The 22,006-nt window shown below is 46.2% G+C and overlaps 3 protein-coding genes across 7 annotated transcripts in view; 2 read left to right on the forward strand and 1 right to left on the reverse strand.

Annotated features, from left to right (window-relative positions):
• Positions 1 to 23, forward strand: part of emilin1b (elastin microfibril interfacer 1b) — a 41,336-nt gene extending 41,313 nt beyond the window's left edge. Inside the window, exon 8 of the mRNA XM_031580519.2 lies at positions 1 to 23. This exon is cut by the window's left edge and continues 1,162 nt beyond it. The gene's annotated coding sequence lies outside the window, so the exon portion shown is untranslated.
• Positions 24 to 3,340: 3,317 nt separating this feature from the next.
• Positions 3,341 to 12,240, reverse strand: khk (ketohexokinase). Of its 5 annotated transcripts, none has more exons than XM_031580828.2 (9): positions 12,060 to 12,240; positions 11,660 to 11,776; positions 10,740 to 10,874; positions 9,995 to 10,129; positions 7,091 to 7,163; positions 5,800 to 5,946; positions 5,341 to 5,429; positions 4,876 to 5,033; positions 3,341 to 4,211 (listed from the first exon to the last, which is right to left on the reverse strand). In XM_031580828.2, the coding sequence occupies exons 1-9, from the start codon at positions 12,149 to 12,151 to the stop codon at positions 4,099 to 4,101; spliced, it is 1,059 nt and encodes a 352-aa protein (XP_031436688.1). In that variant the 5' UTR covers positions 12,152 to 12,240; the 3' UTR covers positions 3,341 to 4,098. The 5 variants fall into 5 exon arrangements, with proteins under 5 accessions (XP_031436688.1, XP_031436689.1, XP_012694053.2 ...); XM_031580829.2 differs by lacking the exon at positions 12,060 to 12,240 and adding an exon at positions 11,906 to 12,043; XM_012838599.3 differs by lacking the exon at positions 10,740 to 10,874.
• ankef1b (ankyrin repeat and EF-hand domain containing 1b) lies at positions 12,140 to 21,904 on the forward strand. The gene is made up of 10 exons (XM_031580399.2): positions 12,140 to 12,732; positions 12,857 to 13,324; positions 15,799 to 15,998; positions 16,699 to 16,848; positions 17,876 to 17,999; positions 18,491 to 19,316; positions 19,640 to 19,866; positions 20,577 to 20,752; positions 20,868 to 21,002; positions 21,483 to 21,904. The coding sequence occupies exons 2-10, from the start codon at positions 12,949 to 12,951 to the stop codon at positions 21,636 to 21,638; spliced, it is 2,370 nt and encodes a 789-aa protein (XP_031436259.1). The 5' UTR covers positions 12,140 to 12,732; positions 12,857 to 12,948; the 3' UTR covers positions 21,639 to 21,904.
• The last annotated feature ends 102 nt before the right edge of the window (positions 21,905 to 22,006 follow it).

A 22,006-nucleotide genomic window follows, 5' to 3' on the forward strand; every position in this document is an offset into this window, starting at 1 on the left:
TCAAACTCACACACACTCACACTCACACTCACACTCACACACACACACACACTCACACTCACACTCACACACACGCTCTCACACACACACACACTCACACTCACACACACACTCACACAAACTCACACACACTCACACTCACACACACACTCACACACTCACACTCACACTCACACTCACACTCACACTCACACTCACACACTCAAACTCACACACACACACACACACACACACACTCAAACTCACTCACACACACACACTCACTCACTCACACACACACACACACACACACACACTCAAACTCACACACACACACACACACACTCAAACTCACACACACACACACACACACACACACACACACACACTCACACTCACTCACTCACTCACTCACACAAACTCACACACACACTCACACACACACATTCACACTCACACTCAACAAGAAACACGCAGATGTGCCTTTTTTTTCCCTGACCCGCTCAGAAAGCCCATAGGGGGGTGGAGGGGGTGGGGGCGGGTAGGGCCTTTGTTACTGAGCAGACTGCTGGGGGAGTTAGTGACGCAACTCATCAAAGTCCAGTTCTGGGCCTTGAAAAGCTCTTTGGAGTTGGGAGTTGGCGGTGAGGGGGGGGGGGGGGGGGGGGGTGGGGGCCTCATGCATGGAAAAGACAGAAAAAGCGGAAGCTGGAGAATATGATCTGGCTCCATCAGGAGGACAGAACTGGAAGAAACCAGCATCCTCCTTCTCTTCCTCCCCCTACGAAGACCCCCCCACCCCCCCACCCCCAGGCGCACGATTCCTTGAACAGCGGCCAAAAGCAACAAGAAACGAGTCTCCGATAAACACAGCACTCCTGCCTTCTCGAAAAAGGAACCAATTGCTGCCGTTAATGGAGGTTCACTGAAGTGTTTACACGAGCCAATAAAAGAGACAATTAGATTTCCCTGTAGGCGCTTGACCACCAGCACTGTGACACACACCCAAAGGAAATGTAATAACCCCCTGCGCCCCCCCCCCCCTTCCCTCCCTCCCTCCGACCCCCCTCCAGAGCCAAAGCCAAGACGATGTGATTCATAGAGGCCCAGGAGGTGCTGAGTGAGTTTGCATTCACCGTAAGAGCAGGTTTTAAATAAGTCTGTGTATCAGAGCAACACAATCCCTCACACTGCCACTGGTAGCGGCCAGCCAGCTCCTCCACACTCCTACCCATGCGGACGCCAAACCAGCCTGTTCCTTCTCCACACTCCTACCCATGCGGACGCCAAACCAGCCTGCTCCTTCTCCAAACTAACCTACCCATGCAGACGCCAAACCAGCCTGCTCCTTCTCCAAACTAACCTACCCATGCGGACGCCAAACCAGCCTGTTCCTTCTCCAAACTAACCTACCCATGCGGACGCCAAACCAGCCTGTTCCTTCTCCACACTAACCTACCCATGCGGACGCCAAACTATGCTAAGTGCACATGACGACTCATATTTTCTAAATGAATGCAGATCTGAACTATTTTAGAGCAGTTTAGGACAAAACAATGTTATAAAACCTTTTTCTTTCTCCTAATGTCTATAATTAAGGCTGCTAACATGATGTTGTGTACCTTCTATTTTGGTCATCCATAATTCATCCCAGTTAAGGAGGCAATGAATTCAGAGAATATCATAACATTTCAAACGGAAAAAAACACAATACTGAAAAAAAAATCCTGGTGTTTTGTTCAGTGTGCAGCCAAAGTGACGGCCCCCTTTTAATTTGGCGTCGTTTTCCCACCAGTGCCTTTCTCACGGTTTACCCTCTTACCTTGAATGTGTATGTTGGCAACACGTGTGATTCAAATAAAGATATTTAATTTTACACACCTCTGGTCCCCGTACCCTGGGTTTATTTTCGACATGTTATGTTGAGCAATCCTTCAGGGCAAGAGCTCATGTATTGCACCATAAAGGGCCCCTGGCGAGCTAGCTGGGTACTTAAACATGATTTAATCATTTTATGCTTCACCCACAACACGTCACCAGTTTTCAACCAAGGTTCTTTGATTTTGTAGCTGGGCTACAGGTTTTGTGTGAACATTCACAGTGCTTTCGCAGGACCTGAGATTATGCTCTTTAATAATAAATTATAGATTGATTTGAACCATTTATTTTCGATGAATAGCACTAACACATATTCAGATACACCAGAATAGTAACAGCGAATACGAGGTCTTTTTTTCCAGATCACAAGCCAAGCGAGTCCTTTGGAGTGTGTGATAGATGGACCCATGAACAGAAACACATATCTGAAAGTCCATCAGAGGAGTTTTTGGTGAACTAAAGTCTGTTTTCCCCGTGTCTGTTATTCCCCTTGGCTATTATTTTCCCTCTAAAAGGCTCCAGCATCGAGACAAAGGCGTCTGCTAGGACTGTTTGCCCCTCATCCCCCCTCCCTCTCGTGTGTGTGTGTGTGTGTGTGTGTGTGTAGAGTGTGTTTCTTTTTCTCTGTGGTAATTTCGCTGGGGTAGAATACTCCTCTCTATCTCTTAAACAAACCCACAATCAGCCGGCAAAGTGCACGGGCACGTGAAGCGCTCTCTCTCTTTCCTCCTCAAATATGAACGTCTGGAAGCGTTCGAGCACAGCTGTTGGACACGGAGCAGGATAATCTCATATTTGACAAGTGAAAAGATTTCTTTCGGGTTTTTTCTCTCCCTCACTCTAACAGTTGGGATCTCGCAGCAGCTGGTGAGAAGTTCCTCCCATGAGGAGCCACACACACACACACACACACACACACACACACAGAGAGGGGCCTGCGGAGCCCTTCTGAGAAGAAACTTTGCACCCATCAAAGGAAAAATGGCTCAGTGATTAAAGTGAAATAAATCAAGAATGGAGTGGAGGGGTTCATGGAGAATTGAAAGTGACTGTTACAGTAAGAGGCGACTGGTGTTCCGGGTACTGTTTGCTTTAGAGGGCCCTCCCTCTTGTTTTGTGAAATTAAACTATCAGGACTCAGTGCTGGTGTTTTTAAACACATCAGTGTTGATGGAGAACGGGTGTGTTTGTGTGTGTGTATCAAAAGCCAGCAGAATCTGGAAAGAGCAGGGTGTGATGGTGTCGCATATCCTGTTTATCTCCATATTCTCATACATTCACACGCACACACGCGCACACAACACACACACACACACACACAACACACACACACACACACACACACACACGCACGCACACACAGAGAGAGATGCTGTTTATGTCAGGCGAACATAGAGCTGTGTATTAATATTGAAGAATACTGACAAGCACTACGAGAGATTTCACTTCCTTTTTTTATTGTCAGATGTACACACAATTGTACATGAAACAAAATATTATCCATTCTCACCATTTAAATCAGACATGATATTACTATTGACTAACCTTCATTTGCCATCAATGCATTCACACCGAGTAAAACTAACAATTAGTAAAAGTGGTTTTGGTCACTTAGCTTAACTTCAAAAATAGCAGCAATTAGTACAATTAGTACAATGTGGTCACTGCTGGGAGTGAACGCTCTGATCTACACAAACACAAGTGAATTACCTTCATTGCGGAGGGTTTTCCTTTCATGAATTTCAAGCAATCAAACTGCCGGTCACAGTGCTACGCAGTTGGCTTATGCTTCAAGTTGTTCATCATCAGACATTACCCTCTGCTGTTACTAACCAAGACAGCAGACATTACCCTCTGCTGTTACTAACCAAGACAGCAGTTCCCTATATAACAGGTCTGGTCCTCATGCTATGCAGATCTGAGCCAGGCCTAGGTCAATGCTGGGCTAGATCTGAGATAGAACCGTGGGTCAGAAATGGGCTAGAACTGAGCTAGAACTGGGTCAGGACTGGGCTAGAACTGGGCTAGAACCAGGGTCAGAAATGGTCTAGAACTGAGCTAGAACTGGGCTGGATCTGAGCTAGAACCGGGTCAGGACTGGGTCAGAACTGTTCCGGAGTCAGCTGGCATCTGGGTTTAGGAGCACATGCAGGCAGGCAGACAGACAGACAGACAGACAGGCAGGGAGGCAGGCAGGCAGGCAGGCAGGCAGACAGACAGGCAGAGTGTTTTTGGTCCTTCTCACGCCACCACCACTCCTGCTTTGACTGGCACGATGCCATCATACCCATGGACACCACATTTTCTGCCCGCGACCTGGCATCCGAACGCCAGGGCCTCCTGTAAACTCCCTCCTGCAGAGGAAATGAAGCCGACTTACTCGCAGATGTCAGCCTCAAACATGCACACACGCTCTGAACACACACTCTGAACACACACTCCCTGAACACGCACGCTCTGAACACACACTCCCTGAACACACACACTCTGAACACACACTCCCTGAACACACACTCCCTGAACACACACGCTCTGAACACACACTCCCTGAACACGCACGCTCTGAACACGCACGCTCTGAACACACACACTCCCTGAACACACACTCACTGAACACACACTCCCTGAACACACACTCCCTGAACACGCACGCTCTGAACACACACTCCCTGAACACACACTCCCTGAACACACACACTGTGAACACACACTCACTGAACACACACTCCCTGAACACACACGCAACATGGGAATCAAACATAGTGGCTCAGACCGAGCCATAAACAATTCCAGCCAATCAGCATATTGCTTTAGGAGCACAGAAGGGGGATTCTAATTTGATTGGCTGTTGAGCTCTAGTGCTAACAGCCTCCTGGCAGAATTGCAGAGAGTACCTTAAATGATATTGGCTCTTTTCCAGTACGTAATATGAAACACTCAAAGGGGCAATTAATGACAAACATGACATTCAATAAAATGTGCGTGATGTGATGCGTGATGTGAGGTGTTTTTCCGTACCATTAGAGAGCGTATAAATGACTGAGGCGTTAAAAGTATCGCCCGCGCCAAGTGTGTCCACCAGCGCCTCGGGTGGAAAGGCATCCGAGTGGACGACTACACCGTCAGGACCCATAGCGTCGGCGCCTTTCTCAGCCCAGGCACATATCAGCACAGCTCTGATGGGAATGGAGAACAAGCACAGGAGAGGGACACCCCCAGTCATGCAGGGGTGGCTGTACTACACGGCACGGCGATGACCTACTGACACCTGGTGGTCGCTTTTAGAACTGCGTTCATGTAATCTCGCCACACAACGTAATGAGGCGTCCTGGGCACAACCTCTCAAGTCTTTCCTTTGGAAGGACATGAGAAACATTTTCTTTCTAGGACTCTAAAGAGTAAAAGGGATTTCCCGTCTTTAAAGGTTTAAAATCCTACTCGGCGTCCTCTAACCTCACACACGCTCGGAGTCTGAAGTCTTACCCCTTCCTCACGCGGCTGTGCAGACCCTTCAGCGCAGCGGCAGCGGAGTCAAACCCAAAGTGTTTGGCCACATCCTTACTGACAAACACCTGCCAGAGGACAGCAGGAAGCAGGAAACAGGAAGCAGGAAGTCATGTGCAAAATATCAGTGTGCCAGCTTAGCCCTGGCAGGGTACTGTATATAATGTAGGGAGACGATGCATTTCTTTTCCGATGGGTAGGGTGCGTCTTCTAATAGATACTTTACCTAGCAGATGGGTTTTAACGTTCACACTTAACGTAACATGTCCCTAAGGTTTATCATTTAAATGATGTATAAGTGAAAATAAGCCTTTTATCAGCTCTACTGCACACCTAGAGTGTCTCTAAGCCATGGCTTTGGGGCAGGCCGGGGATTATAATAAACTTCAGACTGAATATTTATATATATTTATTTGATCCATCTGGAGGGCGCCTTACCACATCTCCATACTGGAAGAGCTGGTAGAGGGGTTCCCTCGTCTTCTCGATCTCCACGGAGATGGTGATCCTCTCTGGCTCCGTGGCCCTGCGGTTGAACTCCTCCACTCTCTGGATCATCTTCACCTGTTCCTCGGCATTACGACCCTAGATAAACACACAGGTGACACACAGAGATACGACACAGAGATACGACCCTAGATAAACACACAGGTGACACACAGAGATAGACACAGAGATACGACCCCAGATAAACACACAGGTGACACACAGAGATAGACACAGAGATACGACCCCAGATAAACACAGCTGACACACAGAGATAGACACAGAGATACGACCCCAGATAAACACAGGTGACACACACAGATACGACCCTAGATACGACCCTAGATAAACACACAGGTGACACACAGAGATACGACCCTAGATACGACCCTAGATACGACCCTAGATAAACACAGCTGACACACAGAGATACGACCCTAGATACGACCCTAGATAAACACACAGGTGACACACAGAGATACGACCCTAGATAAACACACAGCTGACACACAGAGATAGACACAGAGATACGACCCCAGATAAACACACAGCTGACACACAGAGATAGACACAGAGATACGACCCCAGATAAACACACAGCTGACACACAGAGATAGACACAGAGATACGACCCCAGATAAACACACAGGTGACACACACAGATACGACCCTAGATAAACACACAGGTGACACACAGAGATAGATACGACCCTAGATACGACCCTAGATAAACACAGCTGACACACACAGATACGACCCTAGATACGACCCTAGATACACAGGTGACACACAGAGATACGACCCTAGATACGACCCTAGATAAACACAGCTGACACACAGAGATACGACCCTAGATACGACCCTAGATAAACACACAGGTGTCACACAGAGATACGACCCTAGATAAACACAGCTGACACACAGAGATGCAGGTGGGAGTGTTGTACAGCTGTGTTTCATTTCGTCTTAGACAGGCATGAATACTATGGAGTCATATCTAATGCATTTACAAACAAATATATATTTCTAGAGTACTTAAAATAGATCGGCCTATACGACATGTCCTTATACTCCACACACACACACACACACACACACACACACACACACACACACACACACACACACACACACACACACACACACACACACACACACACACACACACACACACACACACACACACACACACACACACACACACACACACACACACACACACACACACACAATGCTGTCCTACCTCCCAGTGGATCCATCTGTACTGGCTCAGGTCCACCTTGGAGAAGTCCTCCGAAGAGACATCCGGTAGATTTCTGCATAAACATGACGACTCCAGTGAGACGGACCAAAGGGACACGAGGACACAATCTTCCTTTCATTCACTAAGCCTGATACAGTAGTAGTGTATGCATATGTGTATTTATATACATGTTATATATTATATTTATATCTACATATACTCTTGCTTTGTGTGCTTTTATTGCATTATGGTCGTATAGTAGTCCTATGAGTACTATAGTACTGTTATAGTATAATAATAATAATAATAATAATAATAATAATAATAATAGTAATAATAATAGTACTGTTATTATGAACTTGCAGAGTACATTTGCTTTTCATAGCCAGTGTCAGTGACTGTGCTCTAATTAACATGGGATGCCCCTGTCATGCCCAAGACCACTGCCTGTGTACTAGACTGTAACGCAGATGGCCTCAGCGATCACTGACCACACAACACTGTGCTAACAGGCCATTACATCTATAATTATTTATATATATATAATCATAATAATATTAATAACCACACAACACTGTGCCAACATGTCATTAAATAATAATAATAATAATAATAATAATAATAATTGCTGTTTATACAATAATAATAATAATAATAATAATAATAATAATAATTGCTGTTTATACAATAACAATAATAATAATAACAATAATAATAATAATAATGATGATAAATACTGTGCCAACATGCCATTCAATCTGATACATGGCCATGACTCCTACTCGTGCACACAGCGCAACGATTAAATAGCTGACAAAAACTATTCAAACACTCAACACTGACGAGGAAAATGTTAAAAGAGATTTGTTCTTAAAGACACACAGGTGTTTGTTCTTACAGACACAAATGTGTTTAAGCATCTTGTTAATTGACACCACAAAGGCACGTTAGCAACATAGCATAGTTCCTGGTCTGTGATACTTTATAAAATGGGGTCTAATTGAGCAGTGGTAACAGTCCGAAACACCAGGGTGGCTTAGAAGTGGCTTGATTTCCTCAACACCACTATGCCCCTACACTCCAGACGAGGGCTCGAAGAACTCACTAATATTCCAAGTATAATGACTGTGAAGGTAGTCACCACACCCATAAGAGCAACACGCAGATTAATTATGATAAATATAATTTAATAAAAATGTTTTTAAAAAAAATCACCAATCCAGCTAAACAAATTTGTGAAAAAGAAATCATCAAATGACATCTAAGTCTAAAAGTTCTGATGGCAGATTGCCTTGTGTAGTGAGAACCAAATGGGACGCTTCCATTGCGTGTTGAGGACACTGACCAAACAGGGTGAATCAAATAACCCTCTAATCTAATCAAATAACCCTCTAATCTAATCAAATAACCCTCTAATCTAATCAAATAACCTGCTGCTCTTCTGTGGCATAACTACATGTCTCAGCCCGAGTCATCATATCTGTGACTTTTAAGAGAGAGAGACGCTGCTTTATTGGAGAATACAAGATGCCCAGAGCTCACTGTTTTTGATTAGGCCAACCCTTTAGGTGTCTTTCTTGGCACCCTTACCAATCCCACTCCACGGTGTCAAACGGCACTCACAGCACATACCGTCACTGCGGTCCGTTACCGTTCTCAAAATAGAGGCGTCTGTGTAGGCTATTAAAACATCACACATCACTCATCAATGAAATGCTCAGAGAGAGGCCTTCAGATTGAATTTGTGAATTTGAATTTGTCAGTCTCAGCACTCAATTACATAGACAGCCATGCCTTATTAGACCAAACCTGATCATCAGCCATGCGATTATTCGGCATTTCATTTGCCACATGTTAGCATGCAGTGCGAATGCAAAATGAGTCATGATTGTTAGTGCCGCCTAATTAAAGACTAAATTCTGCCGAATCAACAGTCCCACTGCAGGAGAACGTCTTCGAACAACTTCCTCCTAAACTCAGTCCCCGCTTCCCCCCAAAGGCAGCGTTGAGAGTTCAGGTCTCAGGGTCGTATGCTTGCACTGACACCGATCGTCAGACCCGTCGAAAGACAACACTGTGTTGCCTTTCTACATAAAGCCAACCATGATCGGCGGTATTTGAAGTTGATTTACAACATGAATGTGTTTCCTCATGATGATACAAACTACCTTCATCCTGAGCTCGTTTCTACCGAGACACAATGCCTATGCAGCCGTCTCCTTTTCCAAGAGGTGAACAAGCTGAAAGCTGAAAATGAGTTGGTAGAGAAAAGGGACAGTGGCCTCAAAAGTTATGACGTTTCAAAAAGCTCACATCTGTTAAATGACTATAAGTGCAATATACTACAGGCTAAACATCTCTGGGATCTCACGCCAACGCTATGCCCCACAAGAGAGTCAATGGCTGTGTTTGTATATAATAGTATAATATATGTATCAAATCAGTATACACACTACTTTCTCAGTCACTGCCTCAATCCTCTATTCTATAAACTGTAGACACCTCTCACTAACCCTAAACCTAACCCCGACCTCTCACTGTGACCCCCCCACCTCTGACCCCTGTCCTCTCACTGTGACCCCTGTCTGAGCCTGACCTCTCACTGTGACCCCTGACCTCTCACTGTGACCCCTGTCTGACCCTGACCTCTCACTGTGACCCCGACCTCTCACTGTGACCCCTGTCTGACCCTGACCTCTCACTGTGACCCCGACCTCTCACTGTGATCCCCCCTGCTCTGACCCCTGACCTCTCACTGTGACCCCTGTCTGACCCTGAGCAGGCCCCTGCAGTGGAACAGGCATCCCCTATTGAAGCCCGGGGAGAACCATGACACACTTTCTCCGCACACGAGGAGGCGAGCGAGCGACGGACAGGACGGACGGACGGGCGGGCTTGTCTTACGTGTCGGAGAGCACAACGGTCCGTGAGCCACTGGTGGGGCACACCACACAACAAGCGCACGGGGTCACCCCCTTCTGCTGCCACGCCACCCCAGATATGTCCACCCCGCGCCTCTTAAAGTCCCCCACGATGAAGCTAGCACAGCACAGCACACAGAACCACAGACACACACCCACACACACACACACACACACACACACACACACACACACACACACAGCACAGGGGGAGAGGGAGAGTGAGCCTCACCGAACCACACGAGCGCAGACAGACGGGCCACATGTGCTGTGGCCAGAGCCGCAACATAAACACACACACACACACACACACACACACACACACACACACACACAGAGCAGAAACATAAACACACACACACACACACACACACACACACACACACACACACACACACACACACACACACACAGAGCAGAAACATAAACACACACACAGGCAGCCGAGAGAGAAGAGCTGTCGCCACCTCCGCACAGCTGAAATCACCTGGAAGAACGGCAGAACGGGATCGGTTAGAGGTGGTTAGGTGGAGCGTGTCTGTCAACTGTTGCGGATTGATGACGCTGAGCAGCGCGGTCGGCCATATGTGTGTGTGCGCTGCACACCCTGCGGCCATTGTAATCATACTCACATGCACTCATGCATGTAGTCACAAACACAGTCACACACACACAGTCACACACACACACACACACAGTCGCACACACACACACAGTCACACACAAACCTGTTCATATGAAGAATAGTGCGGCTGCCGGTCGTCACATTGCTTATGACCACGGAGGCGGGGAAGGAGCACCCCGGCCGCTCCAGCAGGAGAGAGATGTCAATGTGGCTCAAGCGAAAGTCATTCAACACGAAGCTAAAAGGGCAGATCGGCGCGTGAGAGAGACACACACACACACACACCAGAGAAGGATGGGAGTGGAGGAGGGATGCGGACACTGCACACTTTATAACAAACAGTGACAGACTGGGGCAGGAAGGAGAGGGGTCAAATTGAACTAGATCCAGCGCCTGACTGAGATACCTGCAACTGAGAGAATATTGGCACGAGTCATAAATACATTGTACAGTAAGTCAGCAGGCCCTAAAAAAGACCACAAAAAGCAAAACATTGAGACAAACACTGACGTTGTAATTCTTAAAAGCAGATTCAAACGTTTCTAAAACACGCATTTTGATTTGATTAGATTCGATTTTTAATCTAGTTTCTTTATCTTTGGCTTTTGCATTTGTGTTTCTTTTTATCTGGCTCAACATGCAGGTCAGTCGAGGTCCTCAACTCCTCATCACCCCTGTAAAAGCAAACCCACCAATATCCTCCATATTATTCCAAAACAGTAATTAAAGTCTCGACTTCAGTCTGGTCAGGGTCCAGAATGAATAGCAGCACAGCTTCCCCTTCGTGTGTAAATATCTGTAGGCTACAGAACGTATATTTAAAAAAAAAAAAAAAACTACGATTTCGATTTTCTGTCGCTAGAGGGCAGGCTTTCACAAGTACCAACTTGAATTTTCGATCGATGTACTTCATGGGAAAAACCATGCAGGCTATTCTGCAACATGGCATTTGTCTGCATGTCTAATAGCATATCCTGTAAGTACAGAACATCTTAATTTGGAGCAATGACAGAAAGTACTTACTCAGCAACTGGTCCTGGTGCCAGCGAGCCCATAAACGCGCACGGAGCTCCCAGTAGCGATAGGACCGTGCAGGAGTTAGACGCGTTTCCCCCACGTTGCCATCTCTGTGACAGACACCTGAACAAGGGGTAATAAGTAGCGCTGTTGTGTCATGAAGCAGCATAGGCTATCTGATTGCACAGGCAGCTTCTGTAATACAGTATTTACATAGAGAATGCACACTATCAGAACTAATACAGTATTTACATTGAGAATGCATGCATCAGAACTAAGACTAGGTTGCTCTTCAACTTCACACGAGAGCACAGCTACAACTGTAAGAGTGCCAGCTAGCCATGCGGCTACCAAACAAGCTACACAAGCGTCACTGTCCTACTCCATGTATGTACCGGCTACTTACCTGCTGTCAGTGTCCTCTTCCGGATATTTGTCCACAACGTTGATGATATCTAAACACACTAAACCAATGCAAAGTATCTTTTTATCCCCCATATTTCCTTATTTTGATGACACTTAACGTGAACTTTGAATCGACCAGATTCAGGGTTGTTCATGAGTGGTCTTTGGACTCTGGACTTTGTTTACAGCTACCAGTTAATTCAAACGTGATTCAACATGGCTTCCTCGTTAAAATTCCGATTTGTTCCGAGTTTAGCCGAAAGCAGTTCAACGGATGTCAACAGTGTGAAACCAATGTATGTTTTAATAACATTAAATTAGTAAACCATAGTTTTATTTTTGGCTGCAAATTTTGTACAGTTGTAAGTGTTTCATCTTAATTTCATAATAATGTGACGTAATTTCATTAAAATACCAACCTAAGCGTTTAAAATCGTCATAACCCATAGATGGAAGTAAAGCTTCCAGAACTTGATGCTGAACAATGAATAGAACGCAAACCCGTTCTTCAAGGTCGCGGCAAGATCTCAGTGAATTGTTGCTGTGGATACAAGAAACATGCAAAGCAGCGATAATGTTGATGTGCTCTCAGTATTATCGCTACATTTCGTGGATCTACAATCATGAAGCCCAGTGGAGAGGAATCAATGTAATAGGCTACTGTCATCAAAGTGGTAAGTCGAGGCTTAAGGCTTAAGAACTTAGGTTATTATGAACATAGTCCAAAATACCCCAGATATTAGAATATGATAATATTCTAGACAGTATATATGATATTAATTTGATAATATTCCACAGATTTACACTGGACAAAAGAATATTCATGTTTTGACAAATCATTTTGGACCCCGATGAGCTCGCCCCCGTGACCCCTGTTTCCAGTGTGAAGGATGGTTCCGCAGGGGCTCCGGACGATGAAGACCGCCGTGGCCCACAGCCGGCTCGAGGTGCTGCAGGTGTACAAGCTTCTGCAGTGTGTGCGCGAGGGCGACACCACGCAGATCGAAAAGATGGCGCGCCTGGGCGTGGCCAACCTCATCAACATGACCGAGCCGGCGGAGGGCCGCAGCGCCATGCACCTGGCCGCCGTGGCCAACGACACCCACATGGTGGAGTTCCTGCTGGCCCAGGGGGCGCACCCCAACATCCAGGACAAGAGAGGGAGGACACCTGTCATGCTGGCTGCTGAGCTGGGCCACGACATCATGATCAGTCTGCTGGCCAAGAGCCACGCCAGCATGACCCTGACCGATGCTGAGGGCCAAGGTGTGGCCCTTCACAGCAGACTGTCAGTTTGGTAGTTGGGATGATAGTTTGGGATGGATGAGTTGTCTGGGTACACACTCTATTCCTATCTGTGTACATGCAGAGGCACATATTCCTGTGTGTGTGTGTGTGTGTGTGTGTGTGTACTGCCACTTTATGTCTGAAAGGTCTTGGGAGTGTTGTGGTGTGTTTGTAAGTGTGTTTGTTTTTTTAAACCCTGTACTATACTTGCCTCTGCTACCTTGCAGGTGTGTGATTGTGTGTGTGTAGGAGTGTTGTGGTGTGTGTCTGTGTATATGTGGTGAGTGTTTGTTGTTTAAACCTTGTGTTGTATACTCCCCTTTGCTGCCCCTCAGGTGTGGGATGATGTGTGTGTGTGTGTGTGTGTGTGTGTGTGTGTGTGTGTGTGTGTGTGTGCTTTGTGAGTGTAGTGTGCCGCGGTTCTGCCTAAGGTTTCTTCCTGATGAACAGGGACTTTTTTCTTGCCCCTGTCGCCGTTGTGCTTGCTCTAAGGGGGTCCAGGCACTAGGCTCTGTAAAGCGTCTTGAGACAATACATTTTTTTGGGCGCTATATAAATCAAATTGAATTGAATTGAATAGTGTGTTTCCCTCTGCTGCCCTGCAGATGTGGGATGATGATGATGTGTGTGTGTGTGTATATGTAAATGTATAATTGTATTTGTGTAGGAATGTGGAAGTATGTATGTGTGTTGTTTTGTGAGTGCAGTGTGTTTCCTTCTGCTGCTCTGCAGATGTGGGATGATGATCATGATGATGATGTGTGTGTGTATATATACATTTATTATTGTGTTTGTGTAGGAATGTGGAAGTGTGTGTGTGTGTGTTGTTTTGTGAGTGCAGTGTGTTTCCCTCTGCAGATGTGGGATGATGATGATGGTGTGTGTGTGTATATGTAAATGTATAATTGTGTTTGTGTAGGAATGTGGAAGTGTGTGTGTGTGTGTATTGCTTTGTGAGTGCAGTGTGTTTCCCTCTGCAGATGTGGGGTGATGATGATGATGATGATGTGTGTGTGTATATATACATTTATTATTGTGTTTGTGTAGGAATGTGGAAGTGTGTGTGTGTGTATTGCTTTGTGAGTGCAGTGTGTTTCCCTCTGCAGATGTGGGATGATGATGATGATGTGTGTGTGTATATATAAATGTATAATTGTGTTTGTGTAGGAATGTGGAAGTGTGTGTGTGTGTATTGTTTTGTGAGTGCAGTGTGTTTCCCTCTGCAGATGTGGGATGATGATGATGTGTGTGTGTGTATATATAAATGTATAATTGTGTTTGTATAGGAATGTGGAAGTGTGTGTGTGTGTATTGCTTTGTGAGTGCAGTGTGTTTCCCTCTGCAGATGTGGGATGATGATGATGATGATGTGTGTGTGTGTATATAAATGTATAATTGTGTTTGTGTAGGAATGTGGAAGTGTGTGTGTGTGTATTGTTTTGTGAGTGCAGTGTGTTTCCCTCTGCAGATGTGGGATGATGATGATGTGTGTGTGTGTATATGTAAATGTATAATTGTGTTTGTGTAGGAATGTGGAAGTGTGTGTGTGTGTATTGCTTTGTGAGTGCAGTGTGTTTCCCTCTGCTTCTCTGCAGATGTGGGATGATGATGATGATGTGTGTGTGTATATGTAAATGTATAACTCTGTTTGTGTAGGAATGTGGAAGTGTGTGTGTGTGTATTGTTTTGTGAGTGCAGTGTGTTTCCCTCTGCAGATGTGGGATGATGATGATGATGTGTGTGTGTGTGTGTGTGTGTATATGTAAATGTATAATTGTGTTTGTGTAGGAATGTGGAAGTGTGTGTGTGTGTATTGTTTTGTGAGTGCAGTGTGTTTCCCTCTGCAGATGTGGGATAATGATGATGATGTGTGTGTGTATATGTAAATGTATAATTGTGTTTGTGTAGGAATGTGGAAGTGTGTGTGTGTGTATTGCTTTGTGAGTGCAGTGTGTTTCCCTCTGCAGATGTGGGATGATGATGATGATGTGTGTGTGTATATGTAAATGTATAATTGTGTTTGTGTAGGAATGTGGAAGTGTGTGTGTGTGTATTGTTTTGTGAGTGCAGTGTGTTTCCCTCTGCAGATGTGGGATGATGATGATGATGATGATGATGATGTGTGTGTGTGTATGTAAATGTATAATTGTGTTTGTGTAGGAATGTGGAAGTGTGTGTGTACTGATTTGTGAGTGCAGTGTGTTTCCCTCTGCAGATGTGGGATGATGATGATGTGTGTGTGTGTATATAAATGTATAATTGTGTTTGTGTAGGAATGTGGAAGTGTGTGTGTACTGATTTGTGAGTGCAGTGTGTTTCCCTCTGCAGATGTGGGATGATGATGATGTGTGTGTGTGTATATAAATGTATAATTGTGTTTGTGTAGGAATGTGGAAGTGTGTGTGTGTGTATTGTTTTGTGAGTGCAGTGTGTTTCCCTCTGCTTCTCTGCAGATGTGCTGTTCTACTGCATCTCCCCCACCAAGCGCCACATGCACTGTGTGCAGACCATCCTCAACAGCAAGGCCAACGTCAACAGCACGTCCGCCTCGGGGAAGCATGTGTTCGTGCTGGCCTGTGAGCACGCCCAGGACTGCGAGGACATGTGCATGAGCATCCTCGAGAAAGGGGCCAATCAGAACGCGTACGATGAGGTCACACAACAACCTTTCCGCTCACACTAGAGTGAAGTGTTATAAATGGTCATTTATCAGTAAACCTTCCCTTTTATGTACATGCAGTCATTCAGCTGGGGCATGTTCTTCAGTGCCATGTGCTGTCAGGGCTCAGGGCAGTCCAATGCAGTCCAATGCAGTCTAATGTAGTCCAATGCAGTCCAATGCAGTCCAATGAAGTCCAATGAAGTCCAATGTAGTCCAATCCAGTCCAATGAGGTCCAATGCAGTCCAATGCAGTCCAATGAGGTCCAATGCAGTGCAGGGCAGTCCAATGTAGTCCGATGTAGTCCAATGCAGTCCAATGTAGTCCAATGAAGTCCAATGAGGTCCAATGCAGTGCAGGGCAGTCCAATGTAGTCCGATGTAGTCCAATGTAAATGTCAACTTTCCAGCCTTTCAAGGGACATCGAATGCGTTTCATTCCCAGGGATATTAATAGAATACAGCGTTTGTGCCCTTGGTAGAAGAGTTTGCTAAATAAATAAATAAATAAATAAAGGTAAATGTAAAATGTTGATTTGGGCTTCTGTCAGTAGCCACGCTTTGGTTTTGACATGATTTGCCCTGTTTTCTTTGCCCATTGCGGTGAGTGGTGTTGACCTCTGACCACTGAACTGAGCTGCAATGTAATGAGCGTAGTAATCAGGAGAGAAAACAGCTTTCTTTGTCCCGACAGGCCACCGGTCGCTCCGCTCTGATGGAGGCGGCCGGAGCAGGAGCCGTCGACCTGGTACGGGCCATCCTGCGCCGGGGAGGGACCCCCGACAGCCTGGACAAGAAGAATCAGAATGCTGCCCATTTCGCTGCTGAGGCGGGCAACTTACAGGTACAGGAAACGCCAACAAACACTGCACTTCCAGGTGCTTTTAATCCACCTCTGCTGTCATTGTAGTGTAGGAATGAGAGAGCTGTCTGTACTATTTTCTTGATTTGTAATTCAGGCAATGTCCAGAATGCGTGTTCAAGGCCCAATGTCCATATCACAGGTGTTAGTCCTAAATTTGAGTGGCCGTGTTTTTCATTCCTCCTGTTCTAGTTCCATATCTGTTTTACTGTGATCCATGACGGTGATCCATATCATGGTCTGTTTCACCGTGTTCCATAACAGTGTTCCATATCATGCTCTGTTTTACTGTGATCCATGACGGTGATCCATATCATGGTCTGTTTTACTGTGATCCATGACGGTGATCCATATCATGGTCTGTTTTACTGTGATCCATGACGGTGATCCATATCATGGTCTGTTTTACCGTGTTCCATAACAGTGTTCCATATCATGGTCTGTTTTACTGTGATCCATGACGGTGATCCATATCATGGTCTGTTTTACCGTGTTCCATAACAGTGTTCCATATCATGGTCTGTTTTACTGTGATCCATGACGGTGATCCATATCATGGTCTGTTTTACCGTGTTCCATAACAGTGTTCCATATCATGGTCTGTTTTACTGTGATCCATGACGGTGATCCATATCATGGTCTGTTTTACCGTGTTCCATAACAGTGTTCCATATCATGGTCTGTTTTACTGTGATCCATGACGGTGATCCATATCATGGTCTGTTTTACCGTGTTCCATAACAGTGTTCCATATCATGGTCTGTTTTACTGTGATCCATGACGGTGATCCATATCATGGTCTGTTTTACCGTGTTCCATAACAGTGTTCCATATCATGGTCTGTTTTACTGTGATCCATGACGGTGATCCATATCATGGTCTGTTTTACTGTGATCCATGACGGTGATCCATATCATGGTCTGTTTTACCGTGTTCCATAACAGTGTTCCATATCATGGTCTGTTTTACCGTGTTCCATAACAGTGTTCCATATCATGCTCTGTTTTAGATCCTCCAGCTCCTGTCTGCCTACTCTGCTGATTTTAATGTGGTTTCAGTGGATGGAAACACACCTCTGCATCTGGCAGCGGCAGGCGGCTTTGCTGAGTGCTGCCGATTCATCTCTCAGCGCGGTGCGAATCTACACACACACACACACACACACACACACACACACACACACACACACTTCACTGAAGCTAGACAGGATGGCATGGTGCTTCAGATTCTGTTTGTAAATGTCTCTTTGCTCACTGAGGGATTTGACTCCATTAGTTGGGTGGACTTGTAGACAGTGAGTGAGAGGTACACAGGTCAGAGGTGAGAGGTGAGAGGTCAGAGTATGGCGAGAGTTATTTGGCGGGTAGTTGAGAGCTAAGGCTGATTTGACCTGTATGTTGCTAAACATAAGTTAAAAGTGCTACTCATTTTATCCATCCATTATGGACCCTCAAAGTAACACATAACTGTATACATAATTGACTTTGAATCTGACATATTTTGCTCTGGTTGAACACACACACACACACACACACACACACACACACACACACACTCAAAGTAACACATAACTGTATACATAATTGACTTTGAATCTGACATGTTTTGCTCTGGTTGGTTTCAGGCGCCAATCCCAAACTGAAGAATGAGAAGGGTCTGCTTGCCAAGCAGATGGCCAAGGACAAGGCTTCATCGAAGGAGCTGAAGAAGGCTGAGCGACTCTTCACAAAGATCTCCAAGGCCGGTGCCGTGAACCCAAATGAGCCGTGGGCCCTGACTCTGCACGACTGGTCCTTCGAGCAGGAGGCTGCCTTACGGAGAGCCTTCCAGGCTGCCGAGGAAGCAGAGAGCTACGTGGACACCGTCACCAAGGACAACTTCCTGTCCATCTTGCGCGAGCATTGCGCACCTGCCGATGACGCACAGCTGCAACAGGTCGCAGGCGTGCATGACACGAGGCGGGAAGGTCTGATTGACCTGGAGGAGTTCTTCAAAGGTTTGAAGTACCTGCAGAAGCCGTTCGTGCTCTCCTCGTACGGCCCAAAGAAGAAGAAGGCGGGTAAAGGGGGGAAGGGGAAGAAGAAGGGCAAGTTTGTCCTCCCCTTGCCTATCTGTGTTGTCCCAGAGGAACTGGTTGGCCGGCGCGACAGTGGCGGCCCGCCCGACTACATGATCGAGAGCTTCCAACAGTTCACCGACACCAAGCGCTTCGACCGCGACCACCCTCCCAGCCACCCCATCGAGGACGACTCGGCGTGGTACATCGACACGCCCAAGCAGATCTACGTCAACATCAACTACTGCGTGAAGGTGGGAGACCTGGAGTCTCTCAGCCTGGCCTTCGGCCAGAACTTGTCCGTGGACATCCAGGACCGGTACTACAAGACGCCGCTCATGGCCGCATGCAGCAGCGGGAACTATGGCGTGGCCAGATACCTCATCAGCCTCGGGTGAGAGCCATCAGTCACTCCCATGCCAATTACCATGCGTATATATATATGTCACTCAATTATCATTACATTACTGATTTGGATTATGATATTAGCTACTTATTATTGTTTTATTTTTATTTTTTATTCTTATTTGTATTATGTATTTATACTTACTTACTAGTCTCATCGCTTAGGTTATGATTGATAGTACAGATAAACAAACTATACTTGTACACATGTATACACAGTGACCATAGCAACAGGGACCATAGCAACGCACGGTGTAAAATGACAGCCTCAGCAGCACCTATGTGAACTCCCATGTGTTGCTGCTGCTGTAGGGCCAACGTGAACGCCTGTGATCAGTTCAACTGGACTCCCCTTCATCACGCGTGTCACGCGGGTCAGGTGAACATCATCGACCTGCTTGTCCAATCAGGCGCCGTGATTGAGGCGTTGGCCCTGAACGGATCCACGCCCCTGATCAGAGCCATAGAGAGCTGCAGACCCAGCTGTGTGGATTACCTCATCAAGGCCGGGGCCAAGGTCACCGCGGAGAACAAGAAAGGTGGCTTAACACACACACGCTCGAACCCTGTCTCCACTCTAATCAAATAGACATACTCTACCTTCAAGCCAGTTCAAGATGATATGGCCATAGCCACGGCACTCCCCAGGGTAAATCCTTCAGTCGTAGTTTAGGTGCTACTGTTCTATTATGCTTATGTTAATTCATTTTTATTTTATTGTATTATTATAGTTCGTTTTTAATATGTTGGCACTCTGAGATTCTTTTGAATGAAGAGTGCATTACAAATAAAATAAATTATTATTAATTATTATTATTATTATTGTTCAGCTGCATCGTAAAAGTGTAGTTAATGTTTCCATGGCAGCATATCTGTTCGTATTGAAATCTAGTGAAATCGTGCGTTGGAGAGTTCTTCATTGGGACACAATTAGCAAGGGAACACTGATGATATGAAAACATATTTGATTCATACTGTGATAGTTTAAAAATCTAGTGAATTGGAGAGGTCTTTGTTAGGACCGTGGGCACAATCAGCACTGCTAAAACACCGATAATATGGAAACATTTATAACACTGATAAAAGCTAAAACACAGATAATATGGAAACATTTATAACACAGATAATATGGAAACATTTGTAACACTGATAAAACACTGATAATATGGAAACATTTATAACACTGCTAAAACACAGATAATATGGAAACATTTTTAATTTGAGTCTCAGCTTTGTTCTCCTGTCCCAGAGCAAGCTTGTATTGACATCGCGCGGGCCTACGGGGACCCCCAAGTGGTGGACCTGATCAAGGACAAGCTGGACACGCTGCCCAAACCCAAAGCAGCCAAAGACAAGAAGGGTGGCAAGCCCGCCGCCAAACCCAAAGCAGCCAAACCCAAAGCAGCCCCTGCCGCTAAAGAGAAGGTGCTGCTGCTGCTGCTGCTAATGCTAATGCTAATGCTAATGCTAATGCTATGTCTAGTGTCCTGTCTCTGGGGCTGTACTGACGGGGTTGTCTTTGTCTTTGTGCGGAGGACAGACGGTGGGGGACACGGCGAAGACTCCGGAGACCGCGGGGAAGAAGGAGTCTCTGAGCGACGGCATCATGCGCAGCAACGCGCGCATCACCAGAGGAACCGTCAAAATGCAGGACATCAGCTTTACACCCAGAACTGTGAGGGCCAGGAGTGTGTTTAATGTGGCTTTACACCCAGAACTGTGAGGGCCAGGAGTGTGTTTAATGTGGCTTTACACCCAGAACTGTGAGGGCCAGGAGTGTGTTTAATGTGGCTTTACACCCAGAACTGTGAGGGCCAGGAGTGTGTTTAATGTGGCATTCAGCTATACATCTGTCTGACTCTCTCTCTCTCCCTCTCCCTCTCTCTCTCTCTCTCCCTCTCTCATTCTCTCTCTCTCCCTCTCTCACTCTCTCTCTCTCATTCTCTATCCCTCTCTCATTCTCTCTCTCTCTCACTCTCTCTCTCTCTCCCTCTCTCATTCTCTCTCTCCCTCTCCCTCTCTCTCTCTCTCTCTCCCTCTCTCATTCTCTCTCTCTCTCTCACTCTCTCTCTCTCTCCCTCTCTCATTCTCTGTGTGTGTGTGTGTGTGTGTGTGTGTGTGTGTGTGTGTGTGTGTGTGTGTGTGTGTGTGTCAGGTCTGGGGAAGGCAGCCTAACCACCGCGAGCTGATTGATCGGAAGGAGGATCGCCGTGAGCAGCTCTCTTACGAAGTGGACTTCGAGGACTTCCTCATGCCCTTCAACAAGAACATCGCGGTCAAGGCGCGAGAGCTGGGCATCGCCAACGACTGAGGAGAGACCAGAACCAATGGGCGGAGGAGGAGAGACCAGAACGAATGGGCTGCGGAGAGACCAGAACCAATGGGCTGAGGAGGAGAGACCAGAACGAATGGGCTGCCACAGGCCCTCTGAGAGACCGTCCGTCATCCACACATCAGCCTGGCCTCTCCTCATTTAAACACACACATCAGCCTGGCCTCTCCTCATTTAAACACACACATCAGCCTGGCCTCTCCTCATTTAAACACACACATCAGCCTGGCCTCTCCTCATTTAAACACACAGCTACGGACATTTTAACACACACATCAGCCTGGCCTCTCCTCATTTAAACACACAGCTACGGAAGTTTTAACACACACATCAGCCTTACCTGGAGC

The sequence above is a fragment of the Clupea harengus genome, chromosome 14, assembly GCF_900700415.2.
Source record: "Clupea harengus chromosome 14, Ch_v2.0.2, whole genome shotgun sequence".
Classification (NCBI taxonomy): Eukaryota; Metazoa; Chordata; class Actinopteri; order Clupeiformes; family Clupeidae; genus Clupea; species Clupea harengus.

Bases quoted from the DNA above. Each gene is read 5' to 3' on its own strand.
- khk (XM_031580828.2), bottom strand. From the start codon at position 12,151: ATGGGGGATAAAAAGATACTTTGCATTGGTTTAGTGTGTTTAGATATC. The intron at 11,777-12,059 runs GTAAGTAGCCGG...CCCCTTGTTCAG, and splicing joins GAAGAGGACACTGACAGCAG to GTGTCTGTCACAGAGATGGC. The intron at 5,947-7,090 runs GTAGGACAGCAT...GTGTTTATCTAG, and splicing joins ACAGATGGATCCACTGGGAG to GGTCGTAATGCCGAGGAACA.
- ankef1b (XM_031580399.2), top strand. From the start codon at position 12,949: ATGGTTCCGCAGGGGCTCCGGACGATGAAGACCGCCGTGGCCCACAGC. The intron at 13,325-15,798 runs GTGTGGCCCTTC...GCTTCTCTGCAG, and splicing joins GACCGATGCTGAGGGCCAAG to ATGTGCTGTTCTACTGCATC. The intron at 20,753-20,867 runs GTGCTGCTGCTG...TGCGGAGGACAG, and splicing joins CCCCTGCCGCTAAAGAGAAG to ACGGTGGGGGACACGGCGAA.